The sequence below is a fragment of the Corvus cornix genome, chromosome 1A, assembly GCF_000738735.6.
Source record: "Corvus cornix cornix isolate S_Up_H32 chromosome 1A, ASM73873v5, whole genome shotgun sequence".
NCBI classification, from domain to species: Eukaryota; Metazoa; Chordata; class Aves; order Passeriformes; family Corvidae; genus Corvus; species Corvus cornix.
In genome coordinates, this window is record NC_047057.1 from 50,247,004 (window position 1) to 50,270,180 (window position 23,177).

General features: G+C 47.6%; 1 protein-coding gene across 3 annotated transcripts; it reads right to left on the minus strand.

Annotated features, from left to right (window-relative positions):
- Positions 1 to 3,595: 3,595 nt before the first annotated feature.
- GTPBP1 (GTP binding protein 1) lies at positions 3,596 to 23,085 on the minus strand. 3 transcript variants are annotated; one of them, XM_010410597.4, is made up of 14 exons: positions 21,433 to 22,823; positions 19,080 to 20,230; positions 17,270 to 17,381; positions 14,676 to 14,856; positions 13,280 to 13,628; positions 12,704 to 12,827; positions 10,712 to 10,826; positions 10,114 to 10,258; positions 9,789 to 9,971; positions 8,860 to 8,995; positions 8,163 to 8,341; positions 7,453 to 7,650; positions 6,304 to 6,345; positions 3,596 to 5,865 (listed from the first exon to the last, which is right to left on the minus strand). In XM_010410597.4, the coding sequence occupies exons 3-14, from the start codon at positions 17,373 to 17,375 to the stop codon at positions 5,773 to 5,775; spliced, it is 1,851 nt and encodes a 616-aa protein (XP_010408899.2). In that variant the 5' UTR covers positions 17,376 to 17,381; positions 19,080 to 20,230; positions 21,433 to 22,823; the 3' UTR covers positions 3,596 to 5,772. The 3 variants fall into 3 exon arrangements, with proteins under 3 accessions (XP_010408899.2, XP_039426190.1, XP_039426191.1); XM_039570256.1 differs by lacking the exons at positions 19,080 to 20,230; positions 21,433 to 22,823 and adding an exon at positions 22,864 to 23,085; XM_039570257.1 differs by lacking the exons at positions 6,304 to 6,345; positions 19,080 to 20,230; positions 21,433 to 22,823 and adding an exon at positions 22,864 to 23,085.
- Positions 23,086 to 23,177: the final 92 nt, after the last annotated feature.

Genomic DNA, 23,177 nt, shown 5'->3' on the forward strand with positions numbered 1-23,177 from the left:
GCTTTGTTTAGTAGGAGAATAGCGCACACTGTAGGATAAACTAGAGTAAGATGAGCAGAGCTGTTTAAAATACGGGCCTCAAGTTGTTGGTGGCTTGGTAGCTGGACTTGGAAGCTGGGGTCCTCTGTGGACTGCTGCTGGTGGGGTGCTGGAGGCATTCCTGCCCTCCTTGCTCCGGATGTCCTCCGAGACTGCAATGCGTGGCTGTGGCCTCCTGCCCATGGCTGCATCTGTATATACTTGACTGTTAGCAGCAAGTGGGAGCTGCTGCCCCAGGGCTCGTGGGGGGGAGATAGATGGGGCAATCGCCAGGGCTCGCAGGTGCCAGCCTGCAGAGCCTCCCCCGCCTGCAGGGCTCCCTCAGCTCCCGGTCCCCCATGGCGGATGGCTGGTGCAGGCTGACCTCCTTTCTCTTGGAAGGGCTCCCTTTTCCTCCTGCCTCTCCTCACTGGCACTGCACTGTTCTCTGAGCCCTGGCTGTGGGAGGGCTGGGCCAGAGCAGGAGGGGAGTTCTGCCTGCAGTGGGCATGTGAATCCTGCCTGTACTGTTTGGATGGGAGGAGGCAGAGCGGGTCTTTGCAGGGAGGATGCACAGGGACCTTCCCCAGGCTGAGGAGTGCCAGGGCCATCTGGCCCCTCCACCTCCTGGCTGCCTGCATCACATAATTTGGCTTATGTTCTTGGATGGTGTTAACAGCCTTCAGCTTTGTGTTGTGTTTCATTGAAAGAAAAGCTAAAGGGCTTGTGGTCAGTGTTTCAGCCCTGTCCAGTGCTGGTGTTGTCCTTCCCCTGGCACCATGAGAGCACCATGTATTGATTCCCACTCTGGTGATCTCTGCTTGAAGCACTGTAGGCATAGAGGAGGAGAGGAAGGGGCTGAAGAAGTGTCTCCTTTCAGCATCCCTTGATGGGCAGCAGGCAGAGCTGCTGAGCTGTCACTCCCTCCATGCCAGCCTGGGAGGGGGAGGATGGTGGCAGCACATCCCTTCTGAAGGGGTCTCCTTGCTCCAAGCAGGGGAAGTGAGCCCAGGGGGCAGAGTCCTGTCTCCAGCAGGTTACATTTACCCTGTGGAGCCTCTTGCAGAGCTGGGAGGCCCTGCTGCAGGGAGAAAGCTGACCTGGAGCCAGATCCAGGGACTATAAATTCGCTCCTATATTGAGCACAGTCTTAATTCTTGGCATCCACAGCCAAAGTTATTTTAAACTTGTCTACAGCTGCCCGCTTGCCTCGGAGTCATGTCCGTGAGTGCACTGAGCACATGGAGCTGTGCTTCTATGAATGCCTAGACCTGTTCTGGGCTCAGCAGACCAGCTCCTGTATTTATTTGAATCATAAAGAGAGAGCAGAGATGAAGCTCTCCCTTTTTCTCACCTTTCTCTGGCCGCTGGAGCAAGTGCCATAACCATGAGCCCGGGAAAACCCCTTTTCTTATGTTCCTTCTGGCTCCCTGGTCTCTGGCTTGGACTGTGAGGGCAGACAAGGTCTTTGCCCAAGAAAAATTATTTTGTGGTAAATCAGGCATGCTGGTGAGAGGCAGGAAAGGTGACCTCTTCCCCTGAGAATGGAGCTGTAGTGGGATCTCTGTTCCTTCCACGTGGGTGTTAACTGCTGTGTCTGGGTTAGGGAGCATTTGGCTTTACAGGGCAAGCTTGCCCTGTCCTTTAGACATGAAAATCTCTGCTGTTGTAAGTAAAACTCCCTGCAGACACCAGTGAGAGCTCATCCTGAGGCTTCATGCTCTTTTCTAGCTGGTTTTGGAGGCCTCACCATGCCATCTGTGTGAGGATCCCCAGGAACATATGCTGAGGCTACACGTGGGTTTTCAGCCCCCAAATTCAGCATCAGTGCTGGGCTGCAGCCCGAGCACCTGCACTGCGTGCCCAGGGCCGCTGGCTCTCCAGACTGTAGCTTGTAGCATTTCTGCAGCCCTTCCGAGAACTGCAGAAGAAGAGGGCACGTAAAACTGCTGCTTCAGCATGTGCTTCTCTGCCTGGGGGTATTGAATCCTAGAGCTGATGCCAAAGATGAGCCTGGTGAGGCAGGAGAAATGCAGAACAGCTGTGGGAGCAGATTTCTCTTATTTACTCCATTTCCCTCCTCTATTCTCTCTCCTTCGCAGTTTGCCCTACACACATGTTACGAATTAGCCCTGCAGAAACAGATGGTTACAGACAGGAGTTTGTGTTTGATGCTGTAGCCTGTTGCAAATGCTGCACTGGTTTGTTCCTTTTATTTTTTAATCAACAGATTGTAATTTATGCCTATGCAAGAAAAGAAAAAAAAGACCAAGACAAATAAATTATATCAAAACTGCCCAGAGTGGTTTGGATGTTTTGTAACTCTATTTGCTGTTGGGAATGATGCACAGCTATTAGACAGACAAAGCTATTCTTGTAGCTCTTCTTCTATGCAGTTTTATGGCAAATCCTTATTCTTGAGCCCGATGTACTAACTCTAGGGCCAGCAGTTGTCACCTTGTCATTGAGCAGGCCTGAGGATGCAAAAACTGCTTGAAACAATGGTGAAAACAAGACTTACTCCTAAAAACTCCAATTCCTTGGGACTTCATTGACTTCTGCTAGACTTAAGTCTGTGATACTGTGGCTGTCCTCATTCTGCAGTCACCTCCCAAGCCTTCCCGACTGCCTTACCATGAGCAGAGCCCTGCTTGGCCCCAAGGAGCAGCAACAGAGGCAGGGTTAGCAGGGACAAAGCCTGACACAAAGCCCCATTCAGGGTGTCTGCATGCTTCTCTTTTCCTTAACATGGGCTGTTAATTACTCATTCAGCTACAAAGCAAGCAGAAAGGAAATATTTAATTTTCCTCAGCATGAGGAAGCTAGAGCATAAAAAAGCCTGAAAAATGGGAAATTGAACTGGCTTGAGGAGGGCCACAACCCTGTCTTCTTAACCTGGGGCTGGAGGCAGGCTTATGTTGAGGAGTACGCATGCACCTCCCTCCCAGACAGCCACTCTAGGGCCAGGCTTGCTCTCTGCTGGCCCTAGACCAGCCATCTCCAGGAGAAGGGCTGTGTGGGCCTCAGCTCTGGCTACCACAGCCCAACACTTACCTATGAAAGGGCTGTGCAGAGCAGAAAAAGCCTTTGCGAACCTCTGAGATCAACTGAGGAGGCAGAAAAAGGCTCCTTGCAAACCCTGGAGAGACCCACTGTATTTGCAGGAGCAGGTGAGGTGCAAGTCCTAGCGAGGTCCCAGGGAGCACAGCACACAGGCACTGCAAGGCACTGCATCCGCCAGCAGTTTCTCTCACAGGGCTGGCCCCAAGTGCTTTGTTAGAGCTGCTCTTCACGCCCACTCGTACCCATCTCACACAGCACAGCTCACACCACACCCGTGTTCTCATGTCACCACTCTGCCACCGAGGTGCACTTCATTTTGGCCAGAGTAAAAGCTGCCAGGGCTATGCAGAGGCGCAGCAGCAGCTCTCCTGTGCTGTGCCATGCCCTGCCCTGCTGTCACTTAGGAGCATAGCCTCTTCTCTTGTAGCCAGCAAAAGAACCTGGTGCTAGGCAAACCTGCTTCCTTTGGATTTCAGCCTGGTTTTCCAGAGGGACAAAAATCAAGAAGCCACACTTTTACTTGGAACAAACTTATTTAAAATTTATTTTATAGATCACACCAGCCTGAGTGATCTGTAAATGCTGGTCACAAAAGAGAGATCACACCACCTCCTTTGCACAAATTGAAGTGAACCTTCTTTCAGTCTCAGCCGTCTCCTTCATTTGGAGCACAAGGAATGGAGAAAGAGAAAACCGCCTGGAGCTCCCTGCTCCCCTCAGAAGCAGAGGGCAGTGAAATCAGATGCAGTTCGATGCTGCTACAGGGCCAGAAGACAAACAAGCCAGGCCCTCGTGCCCTGCTTAGCCACACCTCACACCCCCTCACAATGCGGGTGCTATTAGTGTTGTAGCCGCCTATAGTTCCTCCCTCGCCAGGAGAGTGCTGGTATTTAGGCACATAGCTTGGAAAAGGACTGTCTGACCTCCCCCTTCCGCCCACTGCAGTCTCTAAGGCAAAGGACCCTCGTCTCCAAACCACGTTTCTCACCTCTCCCGTGCCGCTTAATGCTCTTGGAGTGCTGGTGTTGGCAGCGGGAGATGCGCTCTGCCACTCAGCCGGCCTGGAAGCCTACCCCAAGTCACAAGGTGAACTGGAATGAACTCCACACAGGTGACACAGAGTGAGGAACAGGAACAACTCGCTAAGGAGGGACAGAAACTTTGCAGTCTCCCTCTAATTAAAATAAAAGTCCTTCATTGGAGGAGGAAGCCCTCAGAGAAACTGAGCCTGACCGCGCCTGCTGGGGAGAGCCATGATTTGCTGAGGATGCCACCTCCTCCTCAAAATGCTACCACGCTCCCAGAGCTCACCACAAGCTGGCAGAGGATAATGCCTGTCCTCATCAGAGCCAAGCGAGAAGGCAGGGTTAGAAGAAAAGAGATCAAAATAAGCAGGGAATCAATCACTTGAAAAACTCATTAAATGGTTAAAAAAACCATTCCAACAGTAATTTGTAAACTGTCCTTGCAGGGCCACCTTGGAGAAGCCAGAATTTCTCATTAACAAAAATAAAATATTTTAAGAAATTAAATTAAAGTCAGACACATTACCACGTATTTCCCACCTTGAAAGCACTTCTATAAATTTGGTACCAATTAATCACTGCCCTCTTTTGCCAAGAGGGGAGAAAACAAATCCTACCTCTTTGCCACGGCAAAGTTTGGCCAGTGAGTTCCAAAAACGTTTTGGAAATCTTGGGGTAAACAAAATCAAGGGGAGGTCATGTTAGCCTGGTGTCTCTGTTCCAAAGAGAACTTGCCCCCTGTGACCTCTGTCTGTCGAGGTGAGAAGGCTTTCTCTGGCTCAAGGGACGGACGGAGTGCTCCTGCACTATTCTTAATACTGTCAGTGGAGCTGCTGCAGCCTTGAGAGGCAGGTTAGATTTGCTCCAATGTGCACTGGACAAACACTAGGAAAAGCAGCACGATGGGAAAAGGGGAACAGGGTGGGTGTCTGCACATTTAACTCTGTTGCTAGTTAAAATTTTAAGTGCTATCAACATTATTTGAAGATATTGAGCATAGGATCCCTGAACTTAACATCAACAACTGCTTTCCAATTTGTTTCCCTCTTAGATCTCCAATTAAGGAACTTTCTCACCATCTCCTTCAAACTTCAGTCATTACAACATTAAATTAAATCCACTAAGAAATAGTTTAAGAGGGAGGGAATCCAAAACATATTTGGCATGAGGCCACAGTGGTGATGACATGATGCTCCATGGAGCCATCCTAAACAACCTGTTTTAACCTTCGCAAGTGTGAAATTTCAGGCATCTGATAACCCCTGGTTCTGAGACAGCCAATAGGGGAGAGCAGCAAGTCCTGTGGACAGAAAGGGGTGAGGGAGGAGGGAGGCAACTAACTGGCTCTTTGCAGCTCTATCCAGACTCTCCTCTCATCTTCATGCACACAATATAATAAAAACTAATAAGAATAAAAACTAAGCCCATGATGTACAAAAATGTGTCAACAGGGGGAGGAGGAAGGTGTCAGTTACTCAGTTCTTTGTCTTATCACCTTCATTAGCTTATAAATTATGCTCCTCTCCATCGCTTCCGGCAGGGAGGAGGGACGATTCTTCTGCAGCCAATCAGCTGGGATGGGTTTTGGTTTATGCTGCTCTGGATCTTTTGGATAAGAAATGAAGGGAAAGGGAGGAATTCCTCAGAGAGAGGAGGAACAAGAAATTCAGCAGCCACTGGCAGGAGTCACACAGGCTCCCTGAGATTTCACTTTATGGCGCTGACCCCCACGTCGACGGCCTCCTCCTCCGACTTTTGACTGAAAAACAAGAAGACTGACTTTAGTGCAAAGCAACACCTCAGCTGGGATATCAACACAGCAGGAGTTCAGATGGATCACACACACATGCCAACAGTGGCAGGGCAGCTGTGACTGCTCAGCTTCCTACTACTGCAGGAAGGAGATAAGGCAGGAGGGAGGCAAACACACCATGAGGAAAGGAGGAGAAACAGATGCACCATTAAGTTTTGCCCTTCAAGCTGGGAAGACTTTGATTTCCCAAGTTTCTGAATGCTTCACTCCCATGAGAGCCAGCAGGTGCCATGGGGTTCAGCATATAGGAAATCAAGGTCTCAGGCTCCCTTGACTTTGTGCAGAATTGAAGGAGAGCCCCCCACTCCCTACCATGGCTCTCTTGCTAACCTCTCTTCCCAACCTCAGCAAACCCACTGTTTCTCTTTGAGAGCAGCCAAATACCTTATTGCCCTCACGGATGTGGGGCTCTTCATCCAGTGCAGGCTGAGGGGACGCAGCAAGGAGAGAGAGGAAGACGTAAGCAAGAACAAAAGCAACCCAGAGTCTCAGGGGGAGGGATGAAACAAAGAGCAAGCTTGGAGCACTACTTACAATCACAGTGACACTACAAAAAGACAAGGACAAGATGGAGGACTGGTGTGAAGCCCCAGGCACATGCAGAGGGAGAGAATCCCTGCCAGGGGGTCCTCTTTGATGAGCAGTCTGGCTCAAGAGGGTGAAATTTGACCATGGCAACTAACACAGCTAGAATTAAGAAGGCGAACACCCTGTTGCTTGATGGAGTTGGTTCCTGAACCCTTCACTTACTAAGGAAGTACCCTACAAGGAGAAGACCTTTCTTCTATCAGTAATAAAGCTGATAAATAGGCTCCCAAAACCTGCAGTGAGAATTGAGTTTCCATTCCTTGCAGGCCAGAAACACTAGGTATCCTTCATGGACAAGCTGAGCTGAGAAGTCCTAACCAACAAAACAACCCGGATAAATTTCTCTAAAGAGAAATGTAAAGCCTTTCCTTCTTCTTGGATGTCCCCATCCTCCCTCTTTTGACAGGGCAGATGACCTAGGTTGTAATTTCTCTAGTGTAGGGATTTTCTACCTCTCCTACAGGCATCGAAGACCCCTTTTGTGACTGGTTGTTAGATGTTTCACTAGTTCAGCTACTGGGTTTGTAGAGACACTTTTTCACTGTGCACATGGTCAAAGTAGTGAAACAGGTTGCCAAGGGAGGTTGTGCAGTCTTCCTCCTTGGGAGGTTTTTGAGACATGACTGGATAAAACCCTGAGTAACCTGGTCTGACCTCACAGCTAATCCTATTTAGAACAGGAGGTTAGACTAGACACTTCCAGAGGTCCAACCTGAATTGTCCCAGCACCCTGAGCTGCTGTCTGCTGGAAGGTCAGGCATGGAGTCACCCAGTCATCAGAGAATTATGATTTCTGCTCTGAGACTACTCATATTTCTGTTTATTTCTGTGGCAAGGTGAGTTCAAGGTGTGAGGGGATAATGCTAGTGCTTTAGACTGCTCTTCCTCCAACAGTGAAACCAGGACACAAACAGCTTGGACAGACATGGTATTTTCCTCACTTACCAATGGTTGCAGGGCAGTAGGTGTCAGTGGCGCTGCAGCTGTTGAGGGGGCCTCATCCCCAGCTGCTGGGCCTCCAGCTGCCATCCCAGAGGCGGGAACACCATCCTCTCGTTTCGTAATGGCTCCCTTCTTCGTTGACTGCATCTTGATCTGCTGTGGCTTGGAGTTCATTGGTGAGTTATTGGTGGTCTGGAGTAGCTGCAAATTGCAAAGGGAGAGGCCAAACTCAGCATTAAAATAGCCAGGCTGATCTGGCGAGGTTCAATGTTGCTTTTTAACAAAAAGTCTCAGGAGAATTTATAAAAATAGCTGTAAGGAGAAGAATGCAGCAGTAGCAGCAGCTGTTCAAAGAAACCTAGAGCTCTGAGCTCCCACCCTTGGAAAGGGCCACTTGGCTGAGGTGGCACTCTAACCTCTACAACATGACTCAAAGAGACCAGCTATAAGATGGTCTCAGAAAGAGACTGAGCCTTAAGAACCAGCAGCATCTGGCTCAGCCCCACCCTTTATGTTCCCTCATTCACACCAGCTAAAGACCCACCACACTACAAAGCACATCGGCCATCCACGACCCACATCAGGGCTGATGCTTGTGGCTGAAGCACAGCCTCTCTTCCCTCACTTCTCCAGAGCTATCCAGATTCTCCTGCTGGCTTCTCAGTGTAAGAAGCAGCTAATGGGCAAAGCAAGCGGCCCTTGGCAGCCTTTACCTTAGTGATGGTACCCACAGCTTTGGTACGGCCTTCCCGGAAGACCAGCCGCTGGTCTATGTGTAAATATTCTGGGGTTTTGATGAAGCGGAAGTGCACCGTGGCTTTGTCACCTGTCCGCAGGCAGTCCTTGTCCATGCTGAGAATCGTGGCTGTCTGGCGGATGCTGCCACAATGCACTGTGAATGTAAAGCACAAAGGCTTTCAGCAGCCAGGGCCATTAGTGCAACGAGCTTCAGAGACACATCTAAGGCAGCTCCTTACCCTTCAGCAAAGGCTATACAGGTCACGGAGCTGCCTTTGTTCCATCCCCAAAAAGAACATGCACATAAGCTAGCACAGCTGCCTTCAAATTGTGCCTGGCCTGAAGCACCCTCTACAGAATTCTACATGCCAAGCAGCTGGGCTAGAGGGCAGGACCCAAAATGAGTCCTTCCATCAGCATTTGGAAGTGGAGAATCTTTGCACCATGGATATACAGCACAGGCAGGTTCCAAGTACACTTGAGGGCACACATCTCCTTTTTACTTTACAGCCTCCCCCACTCTCTCTTCCACAATGTTGGGAAAGGCAAAACCAGGAACTATGGCATATATTCAGGTTGGCAGAGACATCAGGAGCAAAATTATCTCAGGCTAGATCTGATACAAACTGCTACCACTGGGAAGCAAAGACAAACCAACACTGCCACACGTACCCATGGCCTGATACCGTGGGCTGATGGTGGTGGGGTGATGGAGCACCAGAATCTCTGCTTCAAACTCCCACGAGGCTTGTGGATTCAGGCGGGGTGACACCATTACCATGCCTTTCCGGATGGAAGAACGCTTGATCTGAAAACAGAGACACAAAAAACCTTAGCATGATTCTCCAGGGAAGAAATCTGCTGCTCTGGCTGACTGCATCCAGCAGAATCCTAAGGGATTTCACAGATACTATCTCATGCCCACTAAAAGGCAAAGCAAGAGCTGCCTAGCTGTATGTTATGTACAGGATATTATGTAAAGGTTGCAAAAATAAAATTCACCTTAAAGCTCATAAAGAAGCTTTAGAGTACTGGAAATGCTGGAAACTGACTCATTTACCTCACTGATCCTTTAAAAGCAAAACATACATCCTGGTTGCACATTACCCAAGGAAATATCTTCCCAAAATCATGATGTCTGTTAATATAACATGAAAAGTCTGAACACATGAAATATGGTATAGCTTAAACTATATCCCCTTAAAATCGGTGCAGCTTCTATTGACAGAAACCTTTTACAAGAGGAATTTTGCTGAATTTTAAATCCCAAATCATGCAGCCGGTCCTACAAGGCAAGAGGAGTAGTGCAAATACGCTGCCCAGGCTACTAATGCAGTTCCAGCACAAAAGCAGCCTTTTCTTGCAATGCCTCCACTTTCTTAGGTAACTCCAACATCATTACCTAGTGGCATTACTATCCCCTGGCAGCTCCCAGGACGAAAAACCAGGGTGTGGAACCATAGATTCTATGGGATTTCATTCCACTGCAAAATGAGGCAGCTGAGGTTTGTAGAAACAGCCTTACTGCAGCTGAACTCCGAGAGCACTCAAAAATCAGGAGGGCAGTTCCTGTTCTGGGGGTCTAGAGGAGATCATCTCACCTTCTTCAAGGCAAAGGAGGCGGTCTGGCCTCCCCGCACCTCCTTGACGGGCATCCTCTTGCGGTGGATGGACTTGACAGCAATAGGGAGGAAGTTGCCAAGGGGATCTGGCCCCAGCAGCAGGGTGTCATTTAGCTTGATTAGGCCTCTCAGTGTCGTCCCAGAGACAACTGTTCCTACACCCTAAGCCAAAAAAGAAAAAACAGGAATTGTGGTTACTGAACCAGGCCAGCAGAAGAGCTCTAGAACTCTCCTCTCTAGAGGAGATACCTTCTTCAACCTAGAAGAGGGAACAGAACATTGTTGCAAATACCAGGCCTCTTACCGGCACAGAGTAAGTATCGTCTATCTGGAATTCTGCTGGCTCTTCTTCCCTGTAACTGGTCCGTGGAGACAAGAGATTAAGAAACATCTTCAGCAAATCTAGATTCTCCCCAGTGACATTTGAAATCTGGAAAATTGGGCACATCCTGTAAAGGAAAATTGATGAAAATGGAGTTAGTTCACCTTCCTACCTGGCTTTCCACATGTAGGGAGACATCCAAAATCTTGGGACTGAATTCAATACACAGTGCTAGGAAGGGAGAGCCTGGCAAGCAGTCAGATGCACAACACCCCATGTTTGAAAACCTGAAACATTGCCTCTGCCTTCTAATGACATTTGGGAAAAGGTGTAAGGTTCCAGTACTGAAGGAAGCTGAATTCCCTGCTGTCTTCTGCAGACTGCCCAGAAGCAGCCTCTCATTTCTGCCTCAGAGAGGGGAACACAAGCAGGTCAACCTCAAAATCAACACTCTTATGGAATCAACACACCACATGGCAGATGCAACCTCCACACATCTAAACAATGGGACTCTCTGGATCTCCTCACCCAGTCTCCACATAGGATTGAAAGAGAAATGATTCTCCTCTACTCCCGTTACCTCTCTGAGCTGAAGTTGGAGGCTGTTACAATGACATCATCCTTGCTCTGAACCAGCACGGGAATCTTCCTGCACCCTGGGGACTTCAGCAGTCGCTGTAACAGCTTCAGGGTTTCTTAAAGGGTGAAATGAATATTGTTAGGGCAGCATCTCCTGTCTTTACAAATCACTTTTGTGGGGTCTCTCCCCGAAGGGAGACGGGTGCTCTGGCCACAGATAAGACAGGAGAAGATGGCTAAAGGTGAGACTATGAGTTTGCTGCAGCCCAGGTAGGACTTAGGAGCCATTCCATCTTCCATTTCATGCCAGCTAGCCTGCTGCCAAGCGACACCATACATGAAGAGACAGACAAGTTTGCAATGCTGTGAAGTAGACATTTTATAGCTGTCTATTAGTAGCTTTAAGCAGTTATTTCCTCTTTCTAGAAAGGATTTTTCCTAGTGAATTAATTGAAAACTAAGATTCACTGACAGAAATATTTGAGAATATGTGAATTGGAAATCAGTTTTGACCAAGCAAACCTCAATATATTTTCCCTGGGAGTTAACTTGCCCTAGGAGGCTGAAGAAGCATGCAAGAGGCAAAGATGATCATCATAGACTGGGAAAATGTGGGTGGACCATATTCAGAAATCAGTGTTGGGACAAATCTCATGGCTCCCAATTTTCAGCTTTTGCCTCTTTTTAACTTATTTTCTAAGCCTCGTATCTAGCAGCCAGCAGGGGCATTACCTGATGCATTAGCATCAGCCTCCTACAAAGTGCCTGACAATAAACAAAGAAAAAAACAAAAAAGGGTACTAAGGGCTTAAAAGAGCAAATCATTTATGTTCAACAATTGTAATCCAATTAGGCAGAGTTTTGTAAACAAATTATTGCCTATGGGAAAGTAATGTTTTGGATACAGAAACACAAACATCTAATGAGGCCATCTGCTCTTCACAGATATACTTGAGTCAAATCTTGTGTCTATTTACTTTAAACAGAGCATGTTGAGGGAGTAGCTTCTCCCAAGAGCAGCTCTTCTCTCCTCATGCTGAGCCAAAGGTTCTCCTTCCTTCCCAATTATTATCTCATGGTCAGGCCTTATGTTTATTTGCCAAACATCTAGTCTAGAGATACAGATTATCTTCTGATCACATGCATCTATTTGCCTGACACATATTTAGGATTTTTATAGTAATGAACTGAACTACAGACAGTACCAGGAGCATTCACTTCCCTGATCCTTAGGACTGATTATCAAAAAAACCCATTGCTCCAATTAACCACAGCATGTTTCTGAAGTTGTGTGAAATGCTTAAAGAGAATTTTAGAAGTGAGAACAGGTCACAGCCCGAAAAAACATCATGCATGGGTTAATGGGACACTGCTGGGGTTAGAGGTGCTGTTGAGAAAAAAAACACTAGCCCATGCTACTTACTGCCATCCCTGCTTGTGTCTAGTCCTGCCTCCCATCCTGCTACCATAGCCCATACGCAGCTGCTTTAAACCATGATTTATTAAGTGTTGTTTGGTTGTTCAGACAGAGGAAGGAGCTGCTGTAGTTATGCCAGTGTACCTGAGAAGTTCTCAGGTGAGCAGAAGGTAACAAGCAGCTGCCCCTTCACTAACAGCTGCTGCAGATCAAGTCTGATCACAGCTTAAGATCACACTCAAACTCTTCCTCCAGGTTTAAATACCCAGAGAGAAAGCAAAGCCTAAACCCCAGCTGTATGCTGCTTCTCTTAGAGCTCAATTAAGCAAAACCTTGTAGCAAACACTTTTGGGCTGCTCAGTTGAGTCCCCAGCACAGGTAATTTTGAAATCATGAGTGTAAGTGAACCACCTGCAAAATGAGCAAGGGAAAAGGATAGATTTCTGGAAGGTGTTTAGGACACAGTCAGAACCAGATAAAGGAGCTTTCTTCCAGCAGTAATTCCTGAACCCAAGCAGGGGACAGCAACACACACAGAGGTAAGAAACAGCCCTGGAGAGAGCCTGTAGGACTCACCTTGCAGGATGTTGGCAGGGCACATGTCAATCTTGGTCACCACAACAAAGACGGGAACGTTAAGTGCAAGCGCCAGGCCTAAGTGCTCCTTGGTCATTCCAACAATCCCAGCATTACTCCCAACCTACACCAGAGATATAAAATACAGGGATGTCAATGCTCCTTCTGCAGGAAGCTGGATTACAAAGAAGGCCTTGTGTCAGATGTGCAGTATGTTGTGATTAGGTTGTAGATGTGCCACTGGGACCGTATGACCAGGCCCAGCTCATCTCAAATGTTGTTGGCCACTGGCAGAAGACTGACTCATTTCTTCCCAGTTTTAACAAGGTTTTCTAGAATTCAGAAATCTATCCATTTTCAAGAATCACAAACCTTGGGCCTGTCTGGGACCAGTGCTGGGGCACTCGCCTCAGAGTACAGGAGAGATAGCCACAGAGGCTTCTGCTCTCCAGCAATGTGAGATGCTGCCTCCCTCCAAGACCCCACAGGCACTTTGCAACAGGAAAGAAGTCGAGGCTGTTAAAGCTGTGAACAGTCCCCCTCCAGCTGGTAAGGTCCATCTTTCTTGCTACCTACCATAAGCATGCAGAAGTCAGGCAAGTGGCCGGTCATGCCAAAGACGGTGGTTTTCAGGTACTTTTCGTGACCAGCCAGGTCAATGAAAGTAATGACCTTGGTGGATTTCTCACAGATCTTTGTCCATTCCAAGCTGCCACCATGGCTGTCGGGTTTGTTCACCACGTTGCCCTCGCTGTCGAAGCCCAGAATGTCATTGCCCACACTGCTGGTGCGACCTGACTCGATCTCGTGCTTGTGGCGGAAGAGCTTTTGCCGAGCAAAGCCCCGGCCATTGTCTAGCTCGCCGTGAGTCAAGACACCCAGCAAGGTGCTCTTCCCTGCGTCCACATTGCCAACCACTGCTACCCTGCAGGGGAAAGGAAAAAGGAGCCTGGTAAAATACGGTACCTGAAGAAATGAACAGAAGTGATCAAAAAAACCCAAACATCACTGCTCTTGCAAATGGCTTTTTCTCCCTAACCTTCAAACAGAGATTAAAAAATGTTAGATCTTCACAAGCAGAACAGAGATTCTTTTACAGTTATTAAATAACAGTGGAGATCCCAGACTCTGGGGACTGGGATGTGGAAGACTGTGGAAACATGTCACTGGTGTCCAGAACACAGTCAACTGAACGTGACACTGCTTGATGCAATACAGAGCGTCTCTATTCCAACTCCTTGTGTCTGCTATCCAACATAAACACTGTCGCAATTCAAAAGGAAGACTAAATCCCAACTTCCTCTAGAACACCTCTGCCTTTCTCACATTTCTCATGCTGCAACAATGCCAAGCGCTAAGTAGAGCACAAAAATTAAAATCGTTGTTTCCAGAAAAGGATAAGCTAAAAAAACTATGAAATATTTTAGGAGATAGCCGTGTCCTCCAGCAAGCTCCTTCTTTGACTCTGATCAATGTGGCTATTATGGCTGTTGGCAAATGTTGGAAATCCACTCCATCCAGGTCTGGGCAGACTCTCAAGTCTTGTTATATAAGCTAATATATGTCCATTAAAAGGTGACTTGGATCATCACAGCCTTGGAACAGAACTGGATCCTTAGTCAAAAGTACTGTGTTCCAGCACTGAGCATATATACACATACATACAGCCACACATGTGACTTCTGGCATCCCAGCATACAAAAGATCCCCCAACTGTGAGGCTGTCACCCAGAGAGCAACAGCCCTCTGCTAAACACAGGCAAATTTCCAAATTTTGTTTGTTCACAAAAGAGACAGCAACAACAAAAAAAGGCAATTTCATCACCAAGGAGTGGTCAAGCTCGACTCCCTTTGTTGGGTAGCTCCAACACCAAGACTCGAAGCAGCGTTGCTGGCTCAGCACCACGCACTGCTCACACAGTAAAAATGCAGCTGAGCTGCTGACTAACCCTGTCTCCACCCAGCTCCTCACCTGACCTCCAGGAAGTCGTTGTCACCCACACGTTTCCGAACGAGGTAGTCGCGCACCTTGCCCCCAGCCTCCTGGTGCTCCCGCAGGAGGATCACGTCTGCCTCGATCTGCTCTGCCATGCTCTTCAACGTGGCGTAGGACGCCTCCATGTCTGCCTCACTCAGACCGTACTCAGTCCCATCTAGCGTGGTGTTGAGGAGACAAAGAGCAGTCAGTGTCATCCTGCCTGGGACCTGCACACCCATTGGGATTTATACGTGGACTGGAGATGTCAGATGTGTACGCAGAATAAGCACCCTTGGCCCAAAATGAAAAGGGATCGTCTTCACTCTAAGGCTTAAAAGACACTAGAAAAGCACCATCTTTCATCTAGAGGAGTTTTCTTCACAATTTTTACAAGTAAATACGTAGGGATTGGCAAGGAAGACACATTTCTGTCTAATTCCCTTACTTCATGTATTGAAAGTACTTTGTGTCCTTCAATCAGATAAAGTATCTCCTCTCACATTGCAAGAAAAGGTAAAGCATTAACAAAAGGAAAGCTCAGGCTGAAACATCACCACAATTAGCCATTAGTGGTAAATGTGGGACCGCTGTAAACAATCAGCTTATTTTATAAAACCACACCCCAAATACACGTATTTTGCAAGTCTGACCTGCACAGCAATTTCTTTAGCCCCCATATACTCCAGTTAAAACAATGCTTCTGGCATGTTTCACTGCCTTCATCCTAGTACTTGGAAGAAATGCTGACAGCACATAAGACCAGAAAAAAACAAGGAGGCACTGCTTCCTCTGAGCAGCTCACCCAAGCAGAAGAGTTGACAGTCAGAGCATGACAGTGGCAACTACCTAGACACGGTAAAGCCACCACTGTCTCTTTTCCAATGCAGGTGCTGTGAAGGTGCACAGATTTCACCCCAGAATCTCCTCTGTGGGTAAAAAACACCCACAAAACAACAAACAAAGGTGGAGAGCCACACTGCACCCGTATGACCAAAGTCATTGCCATGTGTACATGCTCATATGCACGGCTGACTCATCAGCTGGTAAGCAGGAACTGCAGTTTGCATGAACTTATCAGCATTTTAATTACTGCCCAGCTCTAAAACTAGCAGAGTTACAAGGCGATTTCCAACCTCGCTCATAAACTGGCTGAGACTGAGGAAAACTAAAAGCCCCATGTCTTGAGCCTCGGGTTATAGGAGGGGAACGAGAAGTAGGGGCCAGGAAAGGGCAAGAGCCAAGGGAGAACAGGAAAGGTCACTACTGGTGAACTAATGAACTTCCTGTGTCAGTCTTCATTCGCTTCTCAGTCAGTGGAGTTGGGTACCTGGGATGATGAAAATCAGATGCTGAAAGGGAATGAGAAGGAGAGACAGTGGCAGGGATACCAAGATTCTTTCTCTGTTGAAAATATCCCCATCTTCCTTGACTACGCTGCAACACGAAATGAAGTCAGAAGTTTAACCTCCTACTTTACTTCTAAGTATATCATTGCAACAACCACCAGTTAACACTCTCACAAGGTATCCTAGAAGAGAAAGCAGGTACTAGCCTGACTAGTTAGATCTCCACTGCAGATGTGCTTATCCCAAACACCAAGGATTCAGACTACATGTGGGAAGCTTACTTGGGAGACAAGAGCATAATCCCTGTGATATTGGCTGCATGAACACTGGCCATCTAATTCTGGCTTCTCTTCTGAGTTGGCTGCTTCACAAAACTCCAAGAAAACCCAAAAAGCACACAGTTCTGAGGTTACACAGCTCCCCCCCTCCATTATTTCAGCCAACCCTGGCACTGACAACCAGGGTTTCATATTCTTCCTCAAACACAGCAAATGTCTGAGCATGACAACTTCATATCCAGTAGACATCCAGCATATTTGAAACATGCCTTTAGCCTTATGATAACTGCAGACAATTATTTTATATTCAGAAAAGAAATTTCAATTTCAAAGCAAGGGCATGCTCAGTATTATTTTACCAGCATCAGATGCAAATATTCAAATTGCCAAAAAGAACAAAAAGGTATTCCATGCTAACTGCTAAAATCTGCAAAGGCAAATGACTAGCAGCCACACACAAATTAATGTGACAATAAAGGTCTCATGCTGAGCAAAGGAAAACCTTTCCCTCCACAGTACAGACACATACTAACAAAGAAAGTCAGCAGCATATATTTTGGCTATGTGAAGTATCTATAATACATTCCTGTGGGGTAAAAACATGTTATTTCCATCAGAGTGGTGAACAATATCAGACAGAACAAGATCTTCGCAGACATTGAGGACGTCTGTACTAAAGCTGTTACTATAACTTTAGATTCTTTGTCTTTTCCTGGTGTGCTCAGACAAGATATGCATTATTTCCAAAAAAGAACTTGCATGATTTTATAAAAAAATATGTTTAGCTCCACTATATAAGACAGTTGTTGGCAGGAATAAAAGAAAAGAATCTGTCCCACATATTCTGCTATATTTCATGGACGTTATTCTGGAAAAGTAAGCATTACCTTCAGCAGCAGTCCAGTTAGATGAACTATGTTTTTCTTATAATTTTTTGTTGTTTTGCTGGGGAAGCTATACTCACCTGATCCTTGTCCAATGACATAGATGGTCTCCCCACATCCCTCATCGATCCGTTCTGACATCTGCTGGAGCAAACTGTCATATTGCTCTGAAGTTGGACTCACCATCACCAGCTGGAAAAAAAGATTGAATATCCATTTGCAGATGTCAAACAATTTCAAAACCAGCTTCAGTTACAAGCACAATCAATCTATGTGCTTTATTGAAAGAGAAGGACTCTTTTTCCAGGACCGCTTTGCGATGGTTTTGTTTTGTTTTTTAAACCAGCTTTGCTGACAGCTATTTCTTTGTGACACTGCACAAGGTTGTTTGTCTGAGCTCAGAGTTCATTTATGCTGGAAAATACACTTCAAAGCAAGTAAGAATACCAAGCATCTAATTCTGATGTAACCAGTGTTTAAAAGCCACATTTAAGTGAACACTCCAATATGTTTTCATGCAAGGAAAACAGAAAGGGGAGGAGGTATTTTCTCCACAGAAATTCCTTAGCTGGGTACACCACAGTCTCTGCTGCAAAGAGTGCTGCTGCTCCCCTGAAACATGACTGGACAGCCAGAGAAAGCCAACCAGACCTCACTGCAGAGAACACCTGGGCACCAAAATCCAGAGCTTCTCCTAAGTCTTTCACATATTTGATGTCCCCTTCTGTTTTCTGAGGGGGCAGAAGGAAAGGAGAGAACATGAATAAGCATTCTTTTCAATTTTTAGGTACTTTACACTACAGTGCTGAGGGGCAGGCATACAAAGCAATTTGTTTGAGCACATCTGGAGGTTTCACCAGTGGAGAGCTGCAGTTTTGTAGGCCAGCAGCTGTGTTACCAACAAGCTTTGACTGCAGCTACTGCAATAATCAAACTTCCTTTGACCTTCCCTGCAGGAACATCAAGAGAATGAAAAAATAAAACAGAAACAAAGCAGAAAATGAGGACAAGAGAGTGTTTCAGGAATGATTTTTCCTAGAACTGCATAGTATACCACCATTTCTGGCAGAAACCTGCACTGCTTACAGAGTACAGCTGAGGACACCTGCACAGAGCAGCCACAATGGTGGCATGGCAGTGACAGACTGACAGACCAAGGAGACCTCCATCAGCCACTCTACGTGCTCTCTGGCTGCCTCCATGCTTACAAATCTGTTGGTGGCTGAGCACCCCAGTACAGTAGCCTGATAGCTATAGGGATTGAGATACATATTTCTGTGAAAAAGGCACTTTTAGCAACAGTTATAAAGGCTGTCACCCACCAAGAGCCCTATGGGTAGGCACACCTGTGCCACACTACAACACTCGATGACATCCACAGTTGTCCCTACATACACATCCCAAAATCACACCCAGAAAGAAGCACTTCCCTTCACTATGCACTGAGACTGAAATCTGTGCTAGATATGCCTAAAACATATGGTTTACAGCAGTTGACAATAACATCCTCAAGTCTGCCCAACATTCTCTAACACAGCCTGACTTGCTAGCACAGTTAACACAATGTGTTTTCAAACAGAAACTACCTTTCCCACTACTATGACACACTTGATGAAGGCTTTTTTTGGAAATCTAGAATGTAAAGGAAGCCACAACCCTCCCTCCCCCCCCCACCCCCAAATAACGCTTAAGCAGCTTTCAAAACTATAGTGATGCACGCTGGGGAACTGAAGCACAGACAGCAGGTGCTGGTTAGAAGGTTTAAGGCTGCCAAAGCAACTCTTTTCTCAAATGTTAAGGGTCCCAGAGAGCAGGGATCTGTCTGCAAGGGCCAGACAGCTACAACAGATACAATCACCTTCACGTGCCCCTTTTGGACACATGCCCTACCTAAGCCTTTTAACTACTTGGCATGGTCTGCAAAGGGTACTGAAGCACTCTTATCTGGAAGGTCACAGTCCTTCTATTTCATGCTATGAAAGACTGAGTTTTGCTTTTATTAGTTTTACTTTCAGTTCCATTTTCCTTTCAGTTTCGTTGTCTTCTTGAGGGAAACCACTGGATGTAAATGTATTGAGAGGGGAATCAGCAACTGTTGAGAGGTCCAATCTGGGCAGGAATGGAAGGCTGTGTTTTGATGTGTAGGGCTCATTTTGCTCTGCAAGTACTTTCAGGAATTCCTGGAAGCACAGCAGACAGGATCACTGTTTAGGCCAGTGCACCAGCACAAGTCAGGGACTCAGAAGATCTATTAAACAGGCTGTAACACACACAAAGATCAATAAAATAACAGGGGCCACCGGTGCAGGGCACACCAACTTCAGTTTCTTCAAGTCTCATCACCAGCTCTATTTTTCTATGAGTCCAAGTGCTTCAGCAGTGTGAGCAGGCAGGGTGTTGTAACAAGTACCAAGGCACTCAGCAGCTCATTGTACCCTTTCCTCACGTTGCCAGGCAGGAGGGCTGGGGGGTCTCAAACAGCACAGACTCGCTCACATCAGCTCAAAACACTGTTCCCCCACACTGCTACTTCCACTGCCATGCAAAGGTGCTCCTGAAGGGTGTTCCAGTAGCAGACTGCCTCCAAAGTTTACTCCGGGGCCGACGAAACTTACAGCTGATATGACATAGTAGGACATCAAGAGAAGTATCTGTAGATAAAATAGCAGCTTTCACGGGTCACACCTTCCAATGTCGCTCAGTGCTTCTGACAACTATTTCTGCAGTCACAGCCCCAGCCAGTTCTGCAGTTTCCTGGGTCACTGCAAGACTTGACGTGCTGTTTTGAAGATCTCTTTAGCTTCCTGGATGGAGAGAGCCTGTTCTCTGTCATCTCTTTTGTTGAAGAGAAGCCCTCCATTTTGGCCCCTCTGCTTTTTTTTGCTTTTCACCTTTGAGCGACCCCCTCCATGCCTGCCCTATGAATGCATATTTTTAAGAGGTTTTCACAAAGTCAAAAACGTTCAGTTTTGTTCTTTCCACTTTGTCAGGCACGAGCAGTTATCAGTAGGAGCCATGCGGGTCTAGCAACCTCAGGTTTCCTATAGGGCAAAAAAGTAACAACTAGTTATTGTTTTATTCTTAAGACAGCAGAAGGAAACATACCTCACAAGTTCGAAATGCCACCTCTCAAGTCCCTTCCCAATCTCTGGGGCAAGGCGGCTTTGCCTGCCTCTCCTCTGATCAGTTTGGAGATTTAACACACACCAGAGGTGGGTAACAGCTACAGCTGCCTGGGCTTACTCCTGGGGGACAGACCGGACTGTGCCATTCTGCACTGCCCAACAGCAAGCAAGAGGCCATAGCTTTAATTAACAGCAATTTCAAGACACCAGCGAGATTGAGCTCGGGTTATACCAGCACTACTACAGGCAGTCCTTACAAAAAAAGCATCCTGTATCCATGAGGCAGACAAACTATAAGTATTAAAGGCAAACCAAATACTACGTGGTACGTAGTGCTGCTCTTTATTGGAAAAGCAGAGTCTGACACTTTGCATGGCTAGAAGGCCACCACGAGCCGTCGAGAAGGTGGGGGAAAGGCATCTTATGTAGTGTCGTATTTTGCTTTCTATGCCCTGTAGACATACATTGTTCAGGTGCTATTAATTTTCTGTTGTCAATGTAGATCTAATATAAGTATCGGGTTCACTAACAGCCTTGTGTGCTATGGTTTTTGACCTGAAAGTTGATTACTACTGCAGTGTGTTGGCACTGAAGGGAAAACAAACACCCATTAAGATCAACATGATAATGAATTTATGCTGATGAATGGAACTGTTTGCCTGACCAGCTGACAAGGTGCACTTGATAACAGAATCTCAGAGTGTTCCTCTTTAAAAAAGAGCTCACCTTACAGTGAATGCACAGGGAGAGGACTGGGAGAAAAGTATTAACAATGCCAGGGGGTGGGTCAGAAGGACCAGGACAGAACTAGCAACTATCAGACAAACTGACTGCAGTGGGAGTCCCCATTTTAAGTAGGGACTGGAGTGGAACAATTCAAGTGAGAAGACAGAAAAGATGAGGGGGTCGGGGAAGCGCAGGTTAGCTACTGCATTCTCACCATATGGGATTGCTGTTTTGAGCACACAGTGGGAGATTAACTTGGAAACATGGAGCACAGCTCACAGTTTTAGCTCTCATCCAAGGTGGGGATGAATGAAAAGTCCAGTGAAAAGACAGCAGGTGCACAGTGCTGTATGGAAAAGTAAATTGTAATAAAGGTCAAAAAAAATGCTTACCTACCACCTCCACAGCACCTGCAGACTTCTAGGAACGGAAAACAGACTGACACCACAAATAGGAGTTTGTGGGAGAAAAGCTCTCTTCTCTCTTTGCCGGAGTTTTGGTCAGGTTCCTGGCTGTCAAGAATCAGTGATGCTCTCCTTGGCATCCTCCTTGGCCCTCTTCCACAGCAGTCACATCCAAGACAAAGCACAGATCAATATTGGCATCCTGTATAAAAATCTTGTCCAGCTCATTAAGGCACGAACAGGTGGCTCAATAAATACTACAGGTTTGACTTCTATTCTTTACTATCTTATAACACATCTTCATAGCATTTGTTTTAATACAGTACCACATTGTAAAATACCCAGTCATGCACTGAAAAAAAATTTTCCATGTCCACAGACACAATTCCTCTTTCTGTTTCTCTGTGCAGAGATGGCAAGAAAGTCCAGGACTCTGGACCAACTTAAGCTGGAAGCATGAAGAGGAGGGACGACAGAAAACGAGGGGGAAACACCAGCTGTGCTGACTTCTGGATCACATAATTACAAGTGGACCGAATGAGGTTTGCAGGAGACTATTTAGAGTGGGAGATAGCACCACAGTGCGTCAAACCCGTGGCAGCAAAAGGTAAACAGGTTAAGAGATCAGCCAATTAGGAAAAAAAATAGCAGACAGTGACAGAAGGCAGCTAATGTAGTCTGTGGCAGGCTCTGGCACACACATATTACTACAATGTACCTTCCTGCAGGATGGAAGTGAGAACTGGTTCTGACAGAAATAAGACCACCACACAGTTTTGTCACTGGGATCCTAGAAAGGAACTGCACAAGATGAACAAGCCTTTTTTGCGTTGACTTAACACTGTTTGCAAGAGCAAAGCAGCCTTGTCACTGGGCTCTTGTGCTCAGAAGTTACAAGCTCTGACCTCCTATTAAGATTGTGGAGAAAGTCCCAGGAACTAGTACAACTGGCAGCAGAGATAACTACAGAGACCCAGCGCGGAGGGCAAACGTCAGCGGGACGTTGCAGCAGATGACAGCTCCAAACCCTGCGCTTCCTGAGGATGCTAGACCAACTGCGGGCTGGCGTTCCCCCCGGGCAGCCGAGGCGGGGAAGGCGCAGGGCGGAGCAGCCTGCCAGCACCCTCCTGTCCCGGCCGGGGTACGGGACAACTTTTACTGCGCCTCTCCCGGCCACCTCCACACGGCACTGCTGGCTCTGCCGCCCGCCCAGGTGATGCTGGGGCCGGGGGAGCGCTCAGGGGAGCCTCCCGTCCCGGCAGAGGTAGGCGGGCCCCAACCTCTCGCTCTTCTGAGGTGCGGGGAGCGGCCAGGCTGGAGAGGCAGCCCCCCGGGCAGGGCCGACCGGCAGGGAGGAGGGCATCGAGGGCCCGGCGGGGTGATGGTGCTCGCCGCCGCCCGCCCCCCCGCCGGGCCTACCTTACTGGTGAGGTCGATCTCGGGCTCGCCGTTGAGCGCCTCGCCGTCCTCGCCATCGAAGGCTGCGCGGAGGGGACAGGCGGCCGCCGCCACGCGAGGCCGTCCGCCCGGGGAGCCGGGCTCCGGGGCGAACATACAGGCCGGCACCGGGGACCCCCCACGAACCGGGGATCTGCTCCGCTCCGCCGCCGCCATCTTCCCTTCCCTGCCCGGCCCTCCGCCCCTCCGCCCCGGCACCGCCCCCGGCCCGCCAAGGCGGCGCCCGCCAATCACTGGGGGCTCAGCGGCTAAATTTGCATGTTGCCATGGCGACA